Genomic DNA, 25,778 nt, shown 5'->3' with positions numbered 1-25,778 from the left:
GATTCAGAGCATAGTTATGATCAAGGAACAATGAGGAGGCTGGTGCAAGAGTAATGGAGCGAAACGGATGAGTATGATAATAGATGAGGTCAGAAGGATAATGGCACCAGACTTTGTTGGTCCTTGTAGGTCTTGGAAAGGACTTTGAATTTTTGTCTGAATGAGATTGGAACCATTTATCATATTGCTGTGGTTGTTGCATGAACAGTTGACTTTACAGAGATAATGATGGACACATATTGCTGTTAGGTGATGATGCAATAACTTAGTCAAAAATAACCTAGATGATGGTGGTTTAAACTGGGCACTGATGGCAAGGGTGAATAATAGTCCTAATTAGAATTTATTCTGAAGAGATGTGAGCAGGAATTAAAAAAAAAAAAAAAATAGTTTGGGATATTTTAGTTTTGATATGTGCTTTAGACACTAATATGGAGAAATATAAAAGGCTTTTATGCGTACACATCAAGGTTCAAGGGAGAAGTCTGAAAAAGAGATAGATATTTAGAGGTTCTCATTATAAATTGAAATTTAAAATTTGGAATTGAATGAGATAACCTAAAGAGTGAACGTAAACAATGAAGATTAGAGATCCAAGGAAGAGGCCAAGGTTTATAGATTGTAAAACTGAAAGAGGAAGAACAAGAAAGAGACCTTGAGGAAGCTGTGAAGTAAGAGGAGAACTGAGAGAAAGAAGTACCTGGAAGTAAAGTGAGGCAAGTGTTAAAAAGGAAAAAAGAGGACAATTCTGTCCAATGCTGCTGAAAAATTGAGAAAATGAAGACTACCTATTAGATGTGGCAATCAGAAATCATTAGTGATTTTAATAAAAAATGATTTGGTGGAATAATGGTTATAAATGTTGACCAGATTGGGTTGAAGAGAATGAGAATAGGAAATAGAAACAAGGAGCAAACTATTCCTAAAAAGAATTTTTCCATTATGGAAAATGGAGGAAGTAGCAGGGTTGGTATGAGGTTTAAGCTATATACCATCCCTGAATAAATAGTTAAAACTCCTTTAGGTAATTAGTATTTATTTTCAGTACTGCATACATTTATTAGCACTCTTTTTAGTACTCAGTAATTAATCCTTTAGATTATAAGCTGATACTATCTATCCATGCCACTGTTTATGAATATAATCAATTCAGGTAGCCTGTAATAACTTTTAATAATGACTCATAAGGATAATACAATTAGGTTTTCTATCACATAATTTCTTTAACCAATATTTTGATCATTCAGTTATCATATATGAGTCAAGTATCTAGGTTAAAAGAAGTAGCACTTATATTACTCACTACAAACTTCAAATTGGCAAGTTGGACCCAAGTTTGTAGTCATGAAAAGCCCTTTCACTAGTTGCCCCTTTAAAATGTTGCGTTATTAGAACAACTCAATATTTTTATAAAAGGTTTTATTTTCTTTATAGGAAAGACAAGCAACAGTGAAAAAGGAAAAGGGTGGCTCCCAGCAACCCAACAAAGTGACTGACAAGAACAAAATGCAAAGAGCCAACTCTGTCACTGTGGATGGGCAAGGCCTTCAGGTATGATTTTTTTAATCCAAATTTTAGCAGCATTTATATTTTGTTACTGTTTTGCTTTTAGAGGGGCATATGTCCAGCTATCAACTCAAGTACTTAATGTGCACATTAGCTCAGTAGAGAGTTTCAAAAAGATCTTTATTAATTCATCAAGATGTCAGTCTTAGAGCTGATTGGCAGTGATATTCTGGCTATACTGATTATGTATGATGTTACCTCCATTTAAACTCAAATTGGTAGAAAGTCCTTTGTCAATCTGAAAGTTTTTGCAAGGTATTATTAAAGAAACCCATTGCTGTCAAGTTGATTCCTACTCACAGCAACCCTATAGGACAAAGCAGAACTGCCCCATAGAGTTTCCAAGGAGCACCTGGTGGATTTGAACTGCTGACCTTTTGGTTAGCAGTCGTAGCACTTAACCGCTACGCCACCAGGGTTATATACATACATTATATGCATATGTACATAATTGTTTACAGCTATACTTGTATATATGTATTTAGTATGAGTGTGATAAATTGTGCGTATATATATATATACACACACACAATTAAGTGTTCTGGAATTCCCATTCAATGTAATAAAATTGTGTATATATATTTAGTATGGGTGGAATGTACAAAATATGAATCAAGGAAAACTGGAAGTTGTTAAATGAAATGGAAGGCTTGAAGATCCATATCCTAGGCATTAGTGAGCTGAAATGGACTGGTATTGGCCACATTAAATCAGACAATCCTATGATCTACTATGCCGGGAATGACAAATTGAAGAGGATCGACATCCCATTCATCATCAAAAAGAACATTTCAAGATCTATCCTGAAATACAACACTGTCGGTGATAGGATAATAGCCATATGCCTAAAAGGAAAACCAGTTAATACAACTATATTCAAATTTATACACCAACCACTAATGCCAAAGATGAAGAAATTGAAGATTTTTTGCCAACTTCTGCACTCTGGAATTGATCAAAAAATGCAATCAAAATGCATTGATAATTACTGGTGATTGGAATGTGAAAACTGGAAACAAGAAAGATCAGTGGTTGAAAATACAGCCTTGGTGATATACACAATGTAGGAGATCACATGGTAGAATTTTGCAAGAGCAATGACTTATTCATTGCAAATAACTTTTTTCAACAACATAAACAGTGACTATACACATGGACTTCCCTGGATGGAATACACAGGAATCAAATTGACTACCTCTATGGAAAGAGACAACGGAGAAACCCAATATCATCAGTCAGAACAAGGCTAGGGACCAGCTGCAGAACAGAACATCAGTTGCTCATATGCAAGTTCAAGTTGAAGCTGAAGAAAATAAACTCAAGGAGAGCCAAAGTACAAACTTGACTATATCCCACCTGAATTTAGAGACCATTTTAGGGATAGATTTGACACATTGAATACTAATGACCGAAGATCAGATTCGTGGAATGATATCAAGTACATCATACATGAAGAAAGCAATAGGTCATTAAAAAGAGGAGGGGAAAAAGGACTAAAATGGATGTTAGAAGAGACTATGAAACTTGCTCTTGAACGTAGGGTAGCTAAAGTGAATGGAAGAAATGATGCAGTATAAGAACTGAACAGAAGATTTCAAAGGGCAGCTCAAGAAGACAAAGTAAAGTATTACAATGAAATGTGCAAAGACCTGGAGTTAGAAAGCCAAAAGGGAAGAGCCCACTCAGCATTTCTCATGCTCAAAGAACTGAAGAAAAAATTCAAGCCTCCAGTTGCAATATTGAAGGATTCTTTGTGCAAAAAGTCAAACAATGCAGGAAGCACCCAAAGAAGATGGAGTGAATACATAGAGTTACTGTACCAAAAATAATTGGTTGACATTCAACCATTTCAGGAGGTAGCATATGATCAAGAACCGATGGTAGTGAAGGAAGAAATCTAAGCTGCACTGAAGGCATTGGCAAAAACAAGCCTTCAAAAATTGACGGAACTCCAATTGAGATGTTTCAACAAATGGATGAAGCTGTGGAAGCACTCACTCATCTATGCCAAGAAATTTGGAAGACAGCTATGTGGTCTGCCAACTGAAAGAGTCCATATTTGTGCCCATTCCAAGTAAAGGTGATCCAACAGAATGTAGAAGTTATCTAATAATATCATTAATATCACATGCAAAATTATTAAAATTATTCTGAAGACAGTTCAAAAACCATTGCAGCAATACATCAATATGGAACTGCCAGAAGTTTAAGTTGGATTCAGAAGAGGATGTGGAATAACAAATATCATTACTGGTGATAGATGGCTCTTGGCTGAATGCAGAGAATATCAGAAAGACATTTACCTATGTTTTATTGACTATGCAAAGGCATTCAACTGTGTGCATCATAACAAATTATGGATAACATTGAGAAGAATGGGAATTCTAGTACACTTAATTAATTGTGCTCATGTGGAACCTGTACACAGACCAAGAGGCAGTAGAATAGTTCAACAGAACAAGAGGAGTACTGCATGTTTTAAAATCCAGAAAGATGTATGCCAGGATTGTATCCTTTCACCGTACTTAGCCTGTATGCTGAGCAAATAATCAGAAAAGCTGGACTGTATCAGGATTGGAGGAAGACTCATTAACAGCCTACGATATGCAGACAACACAACCTTGTTTGCTGAAAGTGAAGAGGTCTTGAAGCACTTACTGATGAAGATCAAAGACTATAGCCTTCAGTGTGGATTGCACCTCAACATAAAGATAACAAAAATCCTCACAACTGGACCAATCAGCAACATCATGATAAAAGGAGAAAATATTGAAGTTGTCAAGGATTTCATTTTACTTGTACCCACGGTCAATGCCCATGGAAGCAGTAGCCAAGAAATCAAATGACATGTTGCACTGGGCAAATCTGCTGCAAAAGACCTCTTTAAAGTATTAAAACACAAAGATGTCCCCTTGAGGACTAAGGTGTGCGTGACCTAAGCCATGGTATTTTCAGTCGTCTCAGTTGCATGCAAAAGCTGGGCGATGAATAAGGAAGACCGAAGAATTGACACCTTTGAATTATGGCGTTGGCAAAGAATACTGAATATACCATGGACTGCCTTGGAAGAGGTACAGTCAGAATGCTCCTTAGAATTGAGGATGTTGGGACTTCTCGTGTACTTTGTACACGTTATTACGTGGGATCAGTCCCTGGAGAAGGATATCATACTTGGTATAGTAGAGGGTCAGCAAAAAAAGGAAGACTCTCAATTAGATGGATAGACAACGGTGGCTGCCGCAATGGGCTCAGCTCAAGGATAGCAATGATTGTGAGGGTAGTGCAGGACCGGTCAGTGTTTTGTTCTGTTGTACCTAGGGTCGCTATGAGTCGAAACCAACTCGAAGGCATCTAACAACAACATAATTTTGAGGAATCATTTTGGTAGCAAAAATGTATTTTAAAAAAGAATGAAATGAACTTATGTGAGTACTTCCTAAATTAATAATCAAAATAAATATATTTTTTTAATCTATGTCTTATCTCAAAATACAAACCCCAAATATATTTCTAGTTTAGATAAATACACATGACTCAAAATCATTTTTAACGTTTAAAAAAAATATATTTCTTTTGTCTCCCATGTCAAGATAAAGACTTCTTTCCATCTATATTTTAAGATGTTTTATAGTGTGAATGTATTATATTTATTTGCCTCAAGTTCTCACTGCAAAATGAAATTAGTTAATAAATTGGGTTTGCTGTATTCTATGAAATTGTGGAGTTCATTTTCTGTTTTTCTACCTGTGTTACTCTTCTTCATTTGCCAATTCCTTTCCTTAAGAATATGCTCCAAGATTCATGTCCTTTGGGAAAAATAACCACCCACTTACCACAGAGAGATATATTATGTCACACAATTATATCCATTATGCATAATTTTATATTTTCCTTTTCATTTACTATTTTACCTGTGATACTTTTTTTTTATTCCTTAATTTGCAAGCACAGTGCAGTACACAAATTAGATGCCTAAATGCTTGCTTCTTAACTGCTATCTCATTGAAAATTTGGTAATAATAATTTAAATATTGATAACCAAATTGTTGCTATGTTTTGATGTAATGAAACTCATTGTGAGTATAATATGCTTTATGAATTATTAAGTTAAATATAAAAAGAAAATTCTGAATAATAAAATTATTATACTGGTTGTTGTTGTTAGGTGCCATTAAGTCGGTTCGAAGTTTTATTGACTCTGTGTACAACAGAATGAAGTGCTACCCAGTCCCGTGCCATCCTCACAGTCATTGCTATGTTTGGGCCCATTGTTGCAGCCGCTATGTCAATACATTTCATTGAGGGTCTTCTTGTTTTACGCTGACCCTCTACTTTACCACGCATGATGTCTTTCTCCAGGGAATGGTACACTGGTTAAACTATATTGAAGTTCATTATCAGAAGAGTAAATCAGGAACTAGGCTATATGTTTACCGTATCTATGTGTTTACCAATTCTGTTGAAATTCTGAAATATTAACTCTATCCACAATTTTGATACAAAAAAAAAAAAAAATCACTAACCGACCCTCTGTATTTTTATTGTAAATAATCAACATTTGTGAAATTTAATATATCAGTTGCAAGTGTAGATTAGTTTACATATTTAATTGCACTGGGTTCCGACAGTGTAACTGATAAAGGGGAAACCTAATTTTGAAATCCAAATACATTTCATACGTGACTAGGCACATGAGTCTCATCACGAAAGGCTAACATATATCATGCATTAAGTAGTATAACGTATTTTTATATAAATAATGCTTGTCTTCTATGTTTGTTTGCCAGCTGTTCCCCCCCACGTGGTATTTTTGTAAGCATGCTATCCTTTTTTTTTTTCTACAGCAACATATTAAAAAAAATTGGCATAGCGGCACTTACAGAAATACCTAGCTGTGGAGGGAATGGTTCACAGACAAATGTAAAAAGTGCACATTATTTGTGTAAAAATACAGTAGTCTAGGCTCTATGATAATGTTTTGTACTTATCCAGTTTGATTCTGACAATACATTTATAAGATAAATACCATTATTATTACAATTTACAAAATGAGCATATTGATACTCAGAAGTAAGGAAACATTCCCAAGACCAGATAGTCATTTAGTGGCAAGGGCAGGTTATCCAATAATCAAGGTAAGCACATGCTTATTTGTGCTTACTTAATAATCTGCAGTGAACAATTACACATTTTTTCACCACATTCTGCTTCTAGGTGTGGTTGGCATCTGTCTTTCTCCCAACCCCTCAGCACCTTCCTACAGAATCAAAGCTTCTTTTCAAATTTACAGTCCCAGACAGGGAGGGATTACACAGTAAGCAAAGTAAGCTTGGGCTACTTATGCATATTTACTAATCTGTAGTGAACAGCTTCATATATTTCTCAGATATGGTGAAACCCATGTGAAGTTGTTCACTACAGATTAATAAGAATGCACAAGTAAGCCTGTGCTTACCTAGCTTATTGGATAATCCACCCCTGGTCAGTGGTGACGCCAAGGTTTGAATGTGAGTTGTCTGATTCAGATTCCAGGTGTTTTACTTTTATCATACCTTGCCTCCTTGCTTAATAGATTTTAATAATTACGTAACTGGTAAATTTCTGACTATCTTGTTCTTCCTCGGTTTTCTATATAAAATAGTATTTTATATTGTTACAGTCTTTGAGATAAAAATCATATATGCGCTAGTATTCTCTTCTCCATTTCCTAAGATTTCAATAATCATACCTGACTTTACCCAGATATCAAAACTGAAGTTATACAGTGCATGCAGAATGTTTTAAGGGCTTTAAACTGACAAAGCAATATAAGTTGTATTTTCTTTTTAATTCAAGTTAAATCTGACATATTCACTAAATTGGTCACATTAAAACCAGAAATGGTTAAAATTCTTTGTGGATGTGTTTCATCTCTCTAACCAGACAGTAACTTTTTATCACTTTCTTTGAATTATCGAAGTGCCACCTAAAGTTTTTAGTAGGCAAAGGGTAGACAACAGCCTTAACAAAATAACCAAAAAAAAAGAAAAGAAAACATCAAACCTGTTGCCATTGAGTCGTTTTCAACTTATAGCAGCCATACAGGACAGAGTAGAATTGTCCCAGGCTGTAATCTTTATGGAAGCAGACTGCCATACCTTTCTGCCCCAGACTGGCTGGTAGGTTTGAACCACCAACCTTTTGGTTAGAAGCCTGAGTGCTTAACCACGGTGCCACCAGGGCTCCTAAGAAAATAGCAGTAACTAAATAATATTTAAATCATCCTGTGAATCACATATTTTTTAATTTTAAAGAAAAATTAGTATACAATCATATTCAATGGTCTTGTTTCACCTCAAATAAATGGACTGAAATAAAATACCCATGGGTATGTACATATTTTGGAGCAAATGTAAAATAGAAGATCTCCTGGGTAACTAGCTATTTCATGAAAAAGAAATATTTTTTTGTTGTGATAATTAATTTTAAAATAATAAAATGGTTGTGTATTATCAGGAAAGGTAAAAAGGACTGCCAGAAAATTAATTTCTTCTGTGAGTTTTAAAAAATATATATCATGAAAACGCATTGAGTTGCAGCCCAGTTTGCACATAACTCAGTGACAGAAGAGATCTACACTGCTTAAAGAAGACTATTAATCATAGTTAAGCACATTCATCTTACTCCTTTCCAGCTAACCAGCATAATGATCAGGATTATTATTTCTAATTAGAGGAAGTAATAGATCATGTATAACCTTAGGATGAGTCTCATTAATTAACCCCAGTCCTAGGAGACTTCAAATAGAGGTGGTTAGGCACTCTGTCTTTGTCATCACCCACACCATAGGTTTACACTTAATACATTTGATCAAATGTAATTGAAACTACAATTTCTTCATATGTAAGAGATACACATATGACTATCCTACATATGAATGAATATGTGGAAAACTGAATAATTGTTTAAACCAAGTTATACTGAAACTGCCCTATCCTTAATTATAATTAAAGAAAAACTTCCCAGTAATAAGATTACCAGAGAACTGAAGAATCTAGTTTGTAATACACGTATCACAAGGGAAAAAAATGACCTTTCCACTTAAATATCTAAAACTGAACCAGTGTCGCCCCTCAACACAGTTGCTTATCCCTGTTGGCTTGCATATATGTGCAATATTTGTTCATGTAATTACCAAAACTGTAGACTCCACATATACACACATACACATGCACAACTATGTACATGTGTGTATAAAATTCTCTTTATTTGATAGGCATGTGTGTAACTCTTGGCTACTTTAGATCTTCAGATCTGTTGAACCAGTCATTATCAATTCTTCATCATTATTCCAACTCCCTTATCTGAGTTCAGAATTATTACTTTATTTTTGAATATTGCAACAAACTTTTAACTGAGTCCCTGTCTCCATTCACATGATGTGGTAATGATAAATGGTGTAGGTAGACCAGGATAAGATAAGAAGTATCAGGGCTGCAGAGTTGCCTATAATTTTAAGTAAGGTGGCCGGGTTAGGCCTCATTACAAAACAAAAAACAAGCCTGTTGCTGTCAAGTCGATTCCGACTCATAGCGACCGTATAGGACAGAGTAGAACTGCCCCATAGAGTTTCCAAGGACAGCCTGGTGGATTTGAACAGCTGACCTTTTGCTTAGCAGCCATAGCTCTCAACCACTACACCACTAGGGTTTCGTAGGCCTCATTAAGAAGATGATATTTGAGTTAAAAGAGGTGAGGGAGTTGGCTGTACACATAGCTGGAAAATAGGCAGTCCTACAGCAAGAGCACACCTGTCAAGATCTAGGATCAGCAGGGAGGACTGCATGATCAAAGTGGGTTGGACAAGGTAGAAATCAGTAGAGTACTTTAGAAAGACATTTGGGGCCAGGTGATGTATAACTTTTGAAAGGCATCATAAGAATTTTGACTTTTGATCTGATTTAGATGTGGTGATACTGAGGGGTTTTAAGCAGAGGAGTGGTATGATTTGATTTATATTTTAAGACTCACAGCACGTATCTAGGGTCATAGGATAAAGGCTTGTCCCAGAGTGGAGCAGTGGATGTGAAGAGAAGTTATGAGACCCTGAATATATTAAAGGACAGAGTCATCATGACGTGCTGATAGACTAGATACAGTGTTTGTAAGAAAGTGGGAACTCAGAGACATCTCCAGAAATGATGGAGCTGTCATCACGTAAAGTAGAAATGACTCTGGGTGAATGAGTTTTAGAAAGTAATTTCTAATAAGTTTGAGATGCTGTTAGACATTCAAATGGAGATATCAAGTCAGCAAGTGGATTCATAAACCTAGAATTCAGGGGAGAGCAGCACTAGAGATATGAATTTAAGAGGGGGAAAAAAAGCATGACACTTAAAACCATGAGATTAGATGAGATTACTAAGTGAAATTATATAGAGAAAGGAGCAGTTGAGCAGGGATCCAAAACCAGTCTACTCCAAAGTCATGCTTTTTCTTAATTACTATATTAAATTACCTTCTTATGTGAGTAAATAAGATTTCCCATAATTAATTCGATTTAGTATAGGGGGCAATCCAGTTTAAATTGCTTCGTTCTTTAATGCCCTTTTATACCCATTCTTCAAGATTTCAAGTACCGCAAAAAAAAAAAAAAAAATTGCTGTCAAGTTGATTCTGACTCATAGTGACCCTATAGGACAGAGTAGAACTGGCCCTCAGGGTTTCCAGGGAGCCCCTGGTGGATTCAAACCTCTGACCTTTTGGTTAGCAGCTATAGCTCTTAACTTTAACAACTGTGCCACCAGGGCTCCTCAAGTACCACAGTGGCTATAAAATCTTTGCTGACCACTTTCTCCCTTTACAAATTTTTCTGCTATACTGTATTTTCTGATTGCAAAGTGTTTTAAAAAACTGTTTTGAGAATACCCTGAGTTCTCCTCAGATGCCTAAAGTGCAATGGTGGGGCGATGGGAGGCTGAGAACAAGTTCAGGGTTCTTTCATGATTCAAACAACAACCCACCTTTTTTATGTTTTATATGCTGTTCTAAGACTATATGGATATGTACTTCCAAGAATAGTTTTAAACTAAAATAATTTTTATATGTACCTTTTTTTTCCTTTTTACTGCACCAAAATGTATAATTTAGGCCAGCAATAAATTACTGTTCAAAATAACTGAGTTTAGATTATTGTAGATTTCCTGAGTTTCAGGAACAAGGAAAACTGTTTATATTCCTTTAATCAGTACATCTGATTTGCACTGCAATACAAACTAACTGCCCTAGACAGAATTCTGCATAAGAGAGGAAGGTAGGTCTTACCTGATTTTGCCCTGTTAGGATACAAGGATTTGGGTGCAAATAGATTGAATTAACTAGTAGAAATATCACATCTTATAATACCTAATTTTTAAAATCTCAGACTATTTATGTTACAAAAGTCTTGACTGAAAATGATTATGCTCATGTTTAGTAATGAAAATACCATACTGTAAAATAAAATAAATTGTAGAGGCTATTCAAGCGATTTGATAATTTTCTTTTGTTTTTTACGCGGGGACTACAGATATCAACAATTTTAGTGGAGAATAAAAGAATACAGTGACTGTGCCTTGTTCTGTTTGTATCCAATTCTGTGCCTCTATGGATCTTGTCTTTTGTGTCATTTATGATTAGGTTCTGCAGCATATAATAGGAAACACCAAAAACAAAACAAAAAAATGACACTCAATATTCACTTTGAATAAGATAATCATTTTTCTCTCTTGTGAATGAAATCCAGAAGTAGGATTTCCAGGGCTAGTAATATATATAGCTCCACATTTTCATCCAGACTTGGACTCTATTTCCCATCCTCTTTTTTTTTTTTTTTTTTATCTGTGGGCTGCTTCCAAGTCACCTCATGACTGAAGATGGCGGTTGGTCCTCCTTGACTCTAAATTCCATGCTGAGAGCAGAAGAAGGTGGAAAAGGAACTGTCAACATTTTCCTTTTAAGGAGCATACCTTGAATTCCCATTTATCTTCCTATTATATCTCATCAGCGAAAACATGGACACTTTTTTTCTACTTAGAATATTTATCTTCTTACATGACAAGAAACAAGAGTTACAATTTCTTAAAATACTTCAAAAGTAAAGGATATACATAATTCTGCAGACAGCAACAGCACCTTCTTAGATACAGTGTGATGGGAGGGAGCAGGCTTTCAAAATGAGCCTATGTCCTGAATTCCTACATTAAGGAGAAGAGAAGTATGGGTACTAGGGGCCAAGTAGCAGTCTCTACCACTAAGTTGCTACCTCTTATTTCAGGACTATTAATGAACACAGTAGTTTTCATTTTCATTTATAGTTATTAACTTGTCAGACTTGAAAATGACTATCAAACACTGCAAGTCTTTGGCTTTCAAATCTGAGTATCCTCTCTTTGGCCTTCTAGCATGCAAACTTACTCTAGTGGATTGGCCTTCTTTTCATATCAGCAAAGGTTAACAGAATTTTAAAATCCTTTGAATGAGCAGTGAAAACAGGTGCCAGATTTGCCTAAAACTTGACATTTCTGTTATAACACTATTAAATGTTTCCTTAACACCCGCATCTTGGTGGTGCTGATGTTTAATCTCATCTCACTTCCCCCCCAAAATGCGGGTCACGTGAGGTCAGGTGTTTTATCTGTTGTCATAATTATTACAGGGATGCTATTGCACAGTATCTGAAAATTTTCAAATAAATATCCAAGGTTTCAAATGTTTTATTGGTATTAGTCTTATTCTGAAAGCATGATTTGTGATAAAGGGATATGTGATGAAAAGATTGCTAGCTTATTTTATTATTACTACATTTTTGTATTGGCTATTTTATTTTTTCCGTTTGTGAAGTATCATTCTTCTAAATTCTTTCTTTAATAATTCTTCTTATGTATTCCTAATTAATTTGATTTATTTTTCCATCTGCCCACCCCTCAAATAATATCTGGCTTTTTTGTACTTTATTCTGAGATAAGCTACAAAACTATTAGCTATTCTAATGAGATATTTGCTTGAGATTAAATGCATCATAACACCTCATGGGATTTGGTTTCTTGTTTTGGAGGTTTAGGGTCATAGTTTCATGGGACAGCCCCGTTAATTGGCCTAATATTGTGTTTAGTGCTTCTGTTCTATCTTCTGTTTCGTTGTGTAGTGCCTGAGGTCTTAAAAGCTTGCAAGCAGTCATTTAAGGTACAACAATTGATCTCTAGTCACCTGCAGAGACCGAGGAAGAAGGAAAGTCAAGAATAAAACCGAGGAAGAAGGAAAGTCAGAAATAAAACTGAGGAAGAAGGAAAGTCGAGAATAGGAGGAAGAAATGGAATGTGTGGCTAATTGACTACAAGAACAACCCCTCCTTGGCCATGAGACCAGAAGAACTGGATGGTGCTCAGCTACCATTACTGAATGTTTTAATCAAAGATTCTATAGAAGAATCTTGATCAAAAGGGAGAAGATGAAGAACAGAATTTCAGTTTCTCATGGAATCCACACTTTCTGGAGCCATAGAGGCTGGGTGAACCCCTGAAACTACTGCCCTAAGATGATCTTTAAACCTGAAACTTTAAACCAAAAATATTCCCTGAAGTCTTTTTAAAACCAAACAAGAGTTTAGCTTAACTAAAGAATGCCTGCCATTAGTGTTGTACAAATTGACAACAATTCAAGCAATTCAACAGGAAACTTAGGGGGCAGCGAGTTTATGTTAATGAGGGATAAACAATTCTGAAAAGGAGGGTGGGAGTGATTATACAACTTCAAGAATGTGATTAATGTCACTGAATTGTACATGTAGAAATTATTGAATTGGTGTATGTTCAGCCGTGTATATTCTCAACAACAAAAAATAAATTATTTTTAAAAATGTTGCTTAGAATGTAGTTATTCTGTAGGAAGGTATTGACCTTTATTTGATAAGTTTAATGCTGCCTTTAATTATCTCAAAAAATAAATATCTATGAAAGACATTATGAATCATTTTCAAATTCCAAATATTGCACCCATGTATAACCTCGTATAATGCTAAACTGAATGTTGAGTTGGAAAGGAAGGGAAGGGAAGGAAACGTCATTCAAATGAGTATTTGGGTTCAGATTCAATGCTTTCCTCAAAAACTTTTATTTACCTTGAGATTCTCACCCCTATTTAAAAGTAACAATTCAAATTAAGTGCAAAAATCTACATCTGTTAGCATTACTTTTTTGTGTGAACACTTTAGAAGCTCTGATTTTGTAATAGGATGAGAAAAAAATAAAATTGAATACTAGTATTTGGATATATAGGTTATTTTATTTTTTGGTGTGTATTTTAGTTTTTATTGGGGAAATGAGTATGTGTTACAAGCTAGTAGAACAATGGGTTCAACATAGACATTAGATTGAGCACATAGGTTCAGGGGAGAAGAATCACGTAGTTACTACAGGCCCAGATTATCTCCCAAATAAATCAGAGATAAATTAGGAATTGGAAACTCTTGTCTTCCTTTTAAAGGAAAGTAAAACAGAGGCACACACAATGATAGATTATAATGAGAACTATGTGAGTAGGAGTAATTAAGAATATCTTACTCAACCTTTTCATTTAGCAAATGTGAAGATTTTTTTAACATTTTCTCAGTGACTACACTCATTTAAAAAAATGTCATTTCATTTAGGAAATGGAGAAAAATATATTGGTAGAACATTTTAAGTTATATTGTTTACACAAACAGGAAGGAAGGAAATGATATGGTGAAATGATTGTTTTTAATTGTCTCATTAAATATTAAGGATCCTTTCTAGGGGAGAAATAACACTGCAATAAGGATACTTTGGAGCCCTGGTGGTGCAGTGATTAAGAGCTACAGCTGCTAACCAAAAGGTCGGCAGTTCGAATCCACCAGCTGCTCCTTGGAAACCCTGTAGGGCAGTTCTACTCTGTCCTGTAGGATTGCTATGAGTCAGAGTCGAGTCAAGGGCAACGGGTTTGGTTTTTGGTTAAGGATATTTTGAATCTACTTTTTGAACGTAGATTGATCTAAAACTTTTCAATTTAAGATTTAAAGAGTTCCTTTAGCTTCATATTATAGTTATTAAAATATTTTTAATACCTTTGTCAAAATGTATTTGGTTGGGAGTTACATAGAAGGATATTGAATAGAAATATTTTTATTTAAAAAGTTTACATCTTCACATTAAAGTCATGTAAAATACAAGATTTCTCTTTTTCTACCGTGTCTAAAACAACTCTGTTTGCCATCAAGAAAGCACTGGTTCTATCACTTTACTCAAAGCTTCATTTCTTTTCATGGCAGAATTCACTACTAAATAGATTTGTTTCTTTTTTGTCTGTTACTCCACTAGAATATAAGCTTCCTTAGGACAGGCACCTTCTCTATCTTAAGAGAGCAGTGAGTAATAATGAAAGCAGTTGTGTGATCTATAGTGGGGACACTGTCAAGTGTTGTTAATTGAAAGGGAGACCAGTATGTACAGGCATATCTCCTTTTATTGTGTTTCACTTTATTGCACTTCACAGATACTGCATTTTTTTTTACAAATTGTAGGTATGTGACAACCCTGTGTCGAGCAAAATCAATTGCCATTTTTCCAACAGCATTTATTCACTTCGTGTCTGTGTCACATTTTGGTAATTCTTGCAATATTTCAAACTTTTTCATTATTATTATATCTGCTTGGTGATCTGTGACCAGTGATCTTTGATGTTTCTGTTGTAATTGTTTTGGGACACCACAAACTGCGCCCATGTTACATAGTGAACTTGATAAATGTATGTGTTCTGACTGCTCCACAGATAGGCCATTCTCCGATCTCTCCCCCTTCCCTTTGGTCTCCCTATTCTCTGAGACATGACATTATTGAAATTAAAAAAAAAAAAAAAATTAGGCCAATTAATTACCCTACAATGGCCTCTAAGTGTTCAAGTGAAAGGAAGAGTTGCACATCTCTCACTTTAAATCAAAAGCTAGAAATGATTAAGCTTAATGAGAAAGGCATGTCGAAAGCCTAGATAGGCCAAAAGCTAGGCTTCTTTGTGCCACAGAGTTAGCCAAGTTGTTATTGCAAAGGAAAAGTTCTTGAAGGAAATTAAAAATGCCACTTCATTGAATACATGAATGATAAGAAAGTGAAATAGACTTATTGCTGATATGGAGAAAGTTTTAGAGGTCTGGATAGAAGATCAAACCAGCCACAACGTTCCCTTATGCCAAAGCCTGATCCAGAGCAAGGCCATAACTCCCTTCAATTCTGTGAGGCTGAGAGAGGTGAGAAAGCTGCAGAATAAAGTTTGAACCTAGCAGAGGTTGGTTCAGGAGTTTGAAAGAAAGAAGCCATCTCCATAACATAAAAGTGCAAGGTGAAGCAGCAAATGCTGATGGAGCAGCTGCAGCAAGTTATCCAGAAGATCTAGCTGAGATAATTGATGGAGGTGGTGACACTAAACAACAGATTTTCACTGTAGATGAAAAAGGCTTATATTGGTAGAAGACGCCATCTAGGACTTTCATAACTAGAAGAGAAGTCAATGCCTGGCTTCAAAGCTTCAAAGGACAGGCTGACTCTCTTGTTAGGGGCTAATGCAGCTGATGACTTTAAGTTGAAGCCAATACTCAGTTACCATTCTAAAAATCCTGGGGCCTTAAAGAATTATGCTAAATCTACTGTGCCTGTGCTCTATAAATGGAACAGCAAAGCCTGGATAACAGCACATCTGTTTACAACATGGTTTACTGAATATTTTAAGCCCACTGTTGAGACTTAACTGTTAAGGAAAAAAGATGCCTTTCAAAATATTACTGCTCATTGACAATGTACCCTAAGAGTTCTGAGGGAGATGTGCAAGATTAATGTTGTTTTCATGTCTGCTAACACAACATCCATTCTGCAACCCATGGATCAAGGAGTAATTTCAACTCTCAAGTCTTATTATTTAAGAAATACATTTCATAAGGCTATATAGCTGCCACAGATAGTGATTCCTTTGATGGATCTAGGCATGGTAAATTGAAAACCTTCTATAAAGGATTCACCATTCTAGATGCCATTAAGAACATTTGTGATTCATGGGAGGAGATCAAAATCTCAACATTAACAGGAATTAGGAAGAAGGTGATCCCAAACTTCATGGATGACTTTGAGGGGTTCAAGACATCAGTGGAGGAAGTGACTGCAGATATGGTGGAAACAGCAAGAGAACGAGAATTAGAAGTACAGCCTGAAGATGTGACTGAATTGCTGCAATCTCATGATAAAACTTTAAGAGATGAGGAGTTGCTTCTTACAGATGAGCAAAGAAAATGATTTCTTGAGCTGAACCCTGGTGAAGATGCTGTGAACGTTGTTGAAATGACAACAGAGGATTTAGAATATTACATAAACTTAGCTGATAAAGCAACTTTAGGGTTGGGAGGATTGACTCCAGTTATGAAAGATCTACCTTGGGTAAAATGCTATCAAACAGCATGGCATGCTACAGGGAAATTTTTTGTGAAAGGAGTCAGTTGAAGTGGCAAACGTCATTGTCATCATATGTTAAGAAATTTCCACAGCTGCCCAGACCTTCAGCAACACCATCCTGATCAGTCAGCAGCTATTAACATTGAGTCAAGACCCTGCACCAACAAAAAAATTATGACTCGCTGAAGGTTCAGATGATGGTTAGAATTTTTTAGCAATAAAATGTTTTGTAATTAAGGTATGTACTTTTTTTTTTAGACATAATGCTACTGCATGCTTAGTAGCCTACAACATAGTACAAACTGAACTTTTATATGCACTGGGAAACCAAAATATTCATCTGTAACCAAACCTGCAGTATCTCTGAGGTATGCCTATAATGGACTCCTGTTAGTAGACTTGAGTAACTGCCACTCTACTTCCCAGACAGGGGAAGAAGGTGCTGAGGAAGGATTGTGAGGTGAGGGGCTCTTAAGCAGAAAGAGGCCTCAAACTTTTTTACTGAGTATATAGTTCACAAGTGATTGGGAAGATGAATTTGACACATGTCCCAAAGCGCTCAATTAAGTAGTCTTCTATAAAAGTATGGCTCTCTATGATTTGATCACTTTCCTCTCTTCTAATCTTTTTATCCCTCTATATTCGGCTTTATTCTCACTGGTTTACTTACTGTTCCACAAATTAAACCTTTTATTTTCATCTCATTGCCATTACAAACATTGTTCTTTCTTCCTAGATGCCTTTTCCCTTTGCCTTAGACCTAGCTAAGCCCTGTCTCTCTTTGCAGAGGGGGCAGTATGTGGGTAGAGGTAATCAAGCATATGTAGTCAAAGCACAGCATTTAATTGAGTCACTCAATATGTATATATTTATATGTGTGTGTGTATATGTATGTATGTATATACACACACACAGCCAGACTCTGGAATTTGCCAATTGTTATTTTATGACTTAGAAATAACAAGGAGTCCTCTTCATATATAATGTAGATAATAATTTGTCCCAAACCAACTTTTCTTCTAGATCACTCCTGTTCCTGGCACTCATCCACTTTTAGTTTTTGTGAACCCCAAAAGTGGCGGGAAGCAAGGAGAACGGTATGCTTTTTAAAATAATATTTATTTTCTGTCATACATATATGAAAAAGATTAACAAAAATTCTGATTTAAAATCTTTAAAAACTTTAATCCTCACTGTTTACTAATTTTATTATGAAATAAATGGTGCCAACATCTATATGGAAACCCTGGTGGCATAATCAAAAGGTCGGTAGTTCGAATTCTGACTCATAATGAGGCAGTTTGAATTTACCAGGCACTCCTTGGAAATCCTGTGGTGCAGTTTTACTCTGTCCTGTAGGGTCACTGTGAGTTGGAATCAACTAGACAGCAATGGTTTTTTTTTTTTTTTTTAACATCTATGTGTAATGTATTGATATGATCTCTCTTTGTTTTTATGGTTGAAATTTTAATACAATTATAGTGTTTTATAAATACCCTTATTACATAGCACAGGTATCTGAATTCTCTCAACACTACCTGTCACACCAGCCCTTAACAAAGAGCCTTGCATATCGTACCACATGGTTCCATAAATACTGATCAATGAAAACTGCTTCTTATAATGGTCTACAAGGTGACTTCATGTAAATCATAACTCAATACCGGAAAACAGAATTACATCTACCTCCGGACAAAATATGGTTATTTCTGCATGTACCTTTTGGAGAACATGGTACCTTATTTGCTGGATAAGCATAGTATCTCTAATCTGAAAAATAATAACCTACATTATTGGTTGTCACAGTAGTCACACTTACCACATAGAATTTCATTTTTGTAATGAGGTAGTGATTAAATCATAATATTTAATAAAAAATGGAAAAACCACTCCTTGAACAGTAAATTTTATGTCCTGCTGTAGACAAGTCATAAAACAAATGCAGTCATACCTGCCTTAATCCTTTCTAGAAGTCTTTACTGATCCCAATCAAAAAATAAGCAAATGGAGAAAAGCACTGAAACAAACACTGATAGTAAACAGAAATGCCCTTTATGGTTTACCAAATAAAGAGGTAGAAAATTTTCCATAAATAATGGGATTTTTAAAAAGTAATTTCTTTCCAGTCTTTTAACTGTCCTGCTTTATCTTAGTGAAATGAAGAGCATTCTCTTCAACAAAATGTTATCTTAGCTAAAGGAGAATAAGTTTTTCTCTTTTTTTTTTTTCCTTTTCTCAACGTATAGTTAAATTTTGACTGTATAAAGATGATAGACCACCCCGCTATCATTGTAGACTTGTGTGTTGCTAGGATGCTAAAAAGGTTTCAGCAGAGCTTCTAGACTGAGCCAGACTAAGAAGAAAGGCTTGGCCACCTCCTTCCAAAAAATAAAAAGTCAGCCAATGAACACCCATTGGTCACAGTAGCCAGATGCTGCTGTGCATGGGGTTATCATCGCTTGAGGCTGGCTTGATGGTGGCTGACAACAGAACCAAAAAAGATAATAGAAATTACTTTTAAATAGTAGCAGCTTAATAATGAAAATTATTCATAATATTTATTAAAAAGAATAGTTGCCTCATTCATAGAGATATAAAATAGTAATTAAAAATAATGCTAAATTATTTTTTCCTTCATTATTCATAGGCTTTAGCTGCATATATTATAGGTTTTTTGACAAAATTAAAACTCTTCACAAAGAATTTGAAAGACTTAAATTTATGCTGTAAATTGGTGACAAATGAAGTTTTAAGGAAAAAAAAAAAATTCATAGGAAAGAAAAATCCCCCTGGAAGAGAGATAACATGAATCATGTAGAATGATCATTAACTGAATATCTGCCTTCACTATTCTCAAGTACATATAAATAATTTTCTGAATTTTTTTAAAAAACATAAGTATTGTTATTGTTGGGTGCCATTGAGTCAAATCTGACTTATAGTGTCCCCAAATAACAGAGTAGAACACCCCTGTAGGATTTTCTTAGCTATAGTCCTCCTGGACACAAAGTACTAGGTCTTTCTCCTGTGGAACTGCTGGGTGGGTTTGAACCATCAACCTTTAGGTTAGCAGCCAAGTGCTTAATGGTTGCATCACCAAGCCTCCATTAAAAACATATATAGAAAAAAAGTCATAGGAAAATTAAACTTATGGGGGGCATATTGAATGCCTATATATTCATACCCTTTTAGATTTTGTCTGTCATACACTGACAGGAAGAACAAGTTCAAATTAAATTAAATGCAATTATGTTTAAAGAAGATCTATTATAATGCAAACATAAATTTTTCTGTAGGCATAAGAAGCACATTTGGCAAACAATGGTATTCCATTCAGGGTTCTTTTAAAAATATTTTGGCTTTTTTTGACTTGGACATGTTAGATAATTAGTGAAAGGTTACAGAATTCATATTCATGCAAAGTTTCCCATGCCAGATACCAGTTGTAAAAGTGTTCACATACCATTCATTCAGGCAGCAATCACCAGACAAATCCAAACTCTACTAGATACTGGGGATAAAGATAGAGTCATATCAGAAAGGCAAGAATGTAAACAGATGTATAGGAATACAACATGGTAAATGCTGTGGATATTCAGAGGAATAAATAACTGTCTCTGAAGACTATGAAGTCTTTGGAGAAAAAGTAGCATTGGGTTTGGTTATTATATATGTAAATATTTGCCAGATGAAGAAAGGAGAAAGACACAGATGCCCAGAAAAACAAAAACAAAAAACAAACCAAATCTATTGCCATCGAGTTAATTCTGACTTATAGCGATCCTATAGGACAGAGTAGATAGAACTGCTGTATACGGTTTCCAAGGAGCAGCTAATGTATTCCAACTACTGACCTTTTGGTTAACGCCAAGCTGTTAACCAGTGCGCCACCAGGGCTCCAAAACGGTAAGTAGGAGGAGTTCAACAAGGTTAAAGTTTAAGGTAAAGCAGGGGAAAGATAAAAGTTAAGCTTTTGCCATATTGTGAAGATGTTTGGATTTACATTATAAATAACTTGAAACTAGCTGGAACTTTTAATTATGGATAAAATCTGATGGTATCTCAATACCAGTATAGAAGAGGGCTGGATAGGCAAGAATTTTGTAGAGCTGGTACGAGAACTTGAAGACATGACCTAAGGCAGTGGGGTTGGAATAGCCAGGTTTAACAGACATTTCTCAGAAGGCAGAGGATTGTCCACTAATCAGATTCGGGTGCTGGGGAAAAGGCACTATAATTAATAAAAATCTAGAATGTGAAGGTTATTACAGGTTTTGGATGTGATATAAGCAATTATTATATAATGTATTTTTAGACTTTCTATTTTTTTATCAGTAAATATAATGTACGTGTAAAATACATAATAATATTTTCACATCTATAAAATCTTACTTTAAATAAACTAAATATGTCCTTCATTTTTAATATTTTGTCAAGCATTCCAATCAAGTGCATATGTGTGTACTTGAAATATTTGTTTCATTTGTTATACAAAAATTGATTTGAATTTCAGAAAAAAGTTATTTAATATACTCCTTTTGACAAATTTTAGCAATTTTGTGGACTGAGTGATAAAGATGATTGTTTATGTGAAATAATTAGGCCTGATAAGGCCACAGCCTTTGCTCACACACACAAACTGCACAATCTCATTTTTTTTTTAAATGGGATAAATATTAGGTTTTCTCTATTAGATTGGCTCAATAATCTGTAACCTTCTTCACAATGATCTGTTAAGAGAAGATATTTAAACAATTTCATACTGATATATTTTTTAATCCTTGTTTAAAATCTGGTAGCTAAATAATGTTCAAAAGAGGGATAATGGATATTCTAAATACATGTTCATATTTAGAACGCAAACATCATTATTTCTAATTTCTCAGCTCTGTTGTCTTTATAATGATTACTAAACCCTTTTTTTTTAAGACCCATAAGTTTCTATTAAACTGTTATAATTCTACTATTAATAAAAAATCATCAAAAGTACTTATTTTTGTAACTTTAAGCAATTTTGTTTATTTAAAAGTATTGGGTGTCACAAAATTTCTTTTTTTTCCCTTTCCCTGTTTTCCTATTTGTAGAATATACAGAAAATTCCAGTATCTACTAAATCCCCGTCAGGTATACAGTCTTGCTGCAAATGGACCAATGCCAGGGTAAGTCTAAGGGTAATATCATTGCTATTAACTAATATGCCTAATTAGCAGCCTGATATACCTAGAAATAATGTAATTTAAATACAGCAGCCAGATCAATATGAAAGAAAAAAAAATTGAATAACAACTATGTGAGAGAATCCAATATTGTTTTTCAAAATAGCTAATAACCTGTTTCAACCAGATTTCCCTACCTTCTAAAAGTTGTGAAGGGAATAATAAGAATATATACACAATACTCTAGTGATTAAATTTCTAAACCATCTGTTTGAAGAACTACTTTCTTTTTAGTTGCCAAATACAGCATATAGAACTGCTACAGTGTAAAGAGAAAGCTAGTTAACAAAGGGTAAAAATCCTGAAATGATCTTTTCGTTTAGTGTCTACAAAATTCAAACGAATATCATTCTCTTAAAACATACTTAATTGCTATTTTTTTTTTAAATGTAGTGAAATAAAGGAAACCCTGGTGGCATAGTGGTTAAGTGCTACGGCTGCTAACCAAAAGGTCAGCAGTTCGACTGCACCAGGCGATCCTTGGAAACTCTACGGGGCAGTTCTACTCTGACCTGTAGGGTCACTATGAGTCGGAATTGACTCGACGGCAGCGAGTTTGGTTTTCAGTTTAGTAAAATAAAATCATCTTTTCAACATAAATTGTATATGTTGAAATAAGTCAAATATGCATGAAAATAAATCATTAATTTGGCCTAGTTAACTAATCAGTGTCATCTTTTTCCACTGTCCTCTTGTCTCTCGATCAAATTGAGAGTAAACATTAGGCCAAGTGAGGTGATGAGAAGCTCTATTAGCCTTCTACAAGCTTCTTAAAAAAAGAAAAAAATCACTATGATTAAAATAAATCTTCTAGGTCATTCTCAGAAACTAGGAACCAAGTATTAGAATTGTCTTTATCCTTTTGAAAGCTCAATAAAGTTTAAATCATTGTGCCCTATGTTAAATAAGTGTAAATAAAATGCCATTAATTAGCAGAGCCTCCCATATTTTTACCCATGACTTCCTTCCACTCTCTGCTGCCTTCTCTCAAGAACCTGTTTCCAAATACTGAACAACCTGTGGAACTCACATAAAGTAGGCCACTTCCCTACACTTGCTGTAGAAGGTAGGTTCGCCACAAGAATATACTTCATGTCACTACTCTTGGGAGCTAAGCCTCTGTCCTTAGTCAAGTTCCAGAATCTAGAGAATCCTAATTTACAGCATCTCAACCAGATAACCGGCTAGAGGAGCCACATGAGGGAAGCCCCAACCTAGATAAAGTCAAGCAAAAGTAGAGTTTTGACATTAATTCAGTAACTCAGTCAGGATGTCTCTTTTTCTTGCTGTTTGATACTCTCTGGCTTCAAGAAGTAGCTCTTTTCTGTAGCTTTAGGGGATTGTGCATTCAATAGGTTACTCATTCCAAGATTCATGGAGATCCTCCCAAAACCAAGTAAATGCAGAATTTACCTTTATTTCATGGCTAAATGGAATGCCTCTTGGCTCTGCTAATTACAAGCTGTATAACTTATTTTGCCTTCACTTTCTAATCTGTAAAATGAGGTAAATAAATATCTGCTGCATAGGGTGGCTGTGAAGTTAAATTGAGATGACCCCTATGAAGCATATAACAATATGCTTAATGCATACCATGTACTCAATAAATCTTTAAGTATTGTCAATATTATTTGAAGCAATATTAAAAATTAATGACAATGTGGCCACTTTGTGACTCTGTAAATATACCACAATCACATAAACCTTAGCATTCTTTTCTCTTTTCATTTTTTTCGACTGCCTTTTAAAAATGCCTTAAATGTTTCCTTTCACAATTTCATTTTTAGGCCTCATATTATCCTCTCTTCTATCTTAATATATTTTAAAAAACAAAAGTAACATATGCACTTGTAAAAGGTCCATAATATAAGGTATATTTTTTTAGAAAAATAATAAAAGGCCCCTCTGACAAGCACTGCCACTACACAGGATTCCCATTGCCAATTGTTTGGGTGTAACCTCCCAGGACTTATTTCTACAAATATATAGCCTAATGCAGAGCAGTGGTTAAAGAGCTGGGCTGCTGATCAAAAGATCGGCAGTTCAAATCCATCAGCTGCTTCTTGGAAACCCTGGGCGGGGGGCCAGTTGTAATCTGTCCTATAGGGACAATATGAGTTGGAATCAACTCGATGGCAACAGTCAACATTTTAATAGATTCTTACACACACACACATACAAATACATGTTGGATAGGTATAGTTTTTTTTTTTTTTTTTTTTTTTTCGTATCTGGAGTATATTTTTATATTGCTCTGAAACTTGCTTTTCTTACTCAACAATGTGGTAAGCATTGTTTATGATTTCAGTATATATCAAATCATCTTTATTATTTTTAAGAGTTGCAAAATAGTCCATATATTGTTTTTTTTTAATCCTATTATTGGTGTCCATTTAGATTGCTTGTTGCATTAAATCACTACCAAAAAATGATAAATTAACATCTATAGCTATTCATCTCTCAATGTATCTTTGTATTTTTAAAGTATAGAATATGTTGCCATAGGTAAAATTGCTTGGCTGAAGACATTTTCGTTTTCAATTTGGTCACATTCTGCCATATTGCTATACAAGTTTGCATTAAATTATACTCCCAGCAACAATATAGAGGTGTTCAATTCTTCAGAGCTTCCTTTGAACTGGCTACCTTCAGTAATTTTTATTTTTGTCCAGTGTGGTAGGTGAAACTATATCCTTATCATTTTTATTTACATGTCTCTGAACAATTATGAAATTCAATGTGGTATCAATTAGATTTACTTTTCTATAAACAGCACAAATAGATGGTAATTACCCAAAATGAACTTTATTGGGAAAATGTGGGATTTTTTATAGATTTAAGGGAAAAGAAATGAAGAACTATTTTTTTTCAGAAAAGAAGCAGCAGTCAGGACAGTGTGAGGAAGTAGGAACTAAAGAACGAAGTTTCCTGGAAGATGTTGTTGAGAATTGATCCTTGTTGCTGTTAGTGTTCAGTTTTCTCTACGTGAGATTCCAATCCTAGAAAGAGGCATATGTATTGTACCCGTGCCATATCCTTGCCTATTGTGGCATGGGCATCTTGACAGACAAGAGTGTAACAAACAGTTTATTTCCTCAAAGACAAATGAGGATACTGTAACCTGAACATGAAAGAATGAATTATTGGTAGGAAAAAAAACAATTGATGTCCACCACAGTCCAACCATTGGGCTGTCTAATATCCATTCTTTTTTGAGCATATAATAAGAAAAGACCACACCACTTGACATATTGCTACTATTAACATATAACTAAATATTGCACTCACACGCTCCTAAAAGACAGACAACCCAAAGTCTTACATAGTTACTATATCTAACTTCAAGTCCTAGTTCTCTAGAACACCTCTGGGAATGAATTATTTTCTCTTCCCTTTCTTTCTCTATTGAGTTTCAATTACAGAAATGTAAGTAGAAAATTATAAATTTAACTATAAATATGAATCTAATAATAGTATTTTAATAACAAAGAATGAAATGTATGTAAAATACATAACCGTGGTATTGCAA

The 25,778-nt window shown here is 34.8% G+C and overlaps 1 protein-coding gene across 11 annotated transcripts in view; it reads left to right on the top strand.

Annotated features, from left to right (window-relative positions):
* Positions 1–25,778, top strand: part of DGKB (diacylglycerol kinase beta) — a 795,246-nt gene that overhangs the window by 303,851 nt on the left and 465,617 nt on the right. For all 11 annotated transcript variants that reach the window (XR_007518417.1, XM_049893502.1, XM_049893507.1 and 8 more), the window contains 3 exons: positions 1,435–1,551; positions 18,057–18,130; positions 22,118–22,192. Coding sequence is in view for 10 of the 11 variants with exons in the window: in XM_049893502.1 (XP_049749459.1) it covers positions 1,435–1,551; positions 18,057–18,130; positions 22,118–22,192 (266 nt within the window). In the remaining variant the exon portion in view is untranslated. The remainder of the gene's footprint in view (positions 1–1,434; positions 1,552–18,056; positions 18,131–22,117; positions 22,193–25,778) is intronic.

Source organism: Elephas maximus, chromosome 8 (assembly GCF_024166365.1).
Source record: "Elephas maximus indicus isolate mEleMax1 chromosome 8, mEleMax1 primary haplotype, whole genome shotgun sequence".
Taxonomy (NCBI): Eukaryota; Metazoa; Chordata; class Mammalia; order Proboscidea; family Elephantidae; genus Elephas; species Elephas maximus.
Note: the sequence above shows the minus strand (reverse complement) of the source record. Positions and strands in the feature narration are given on the sequence as shown.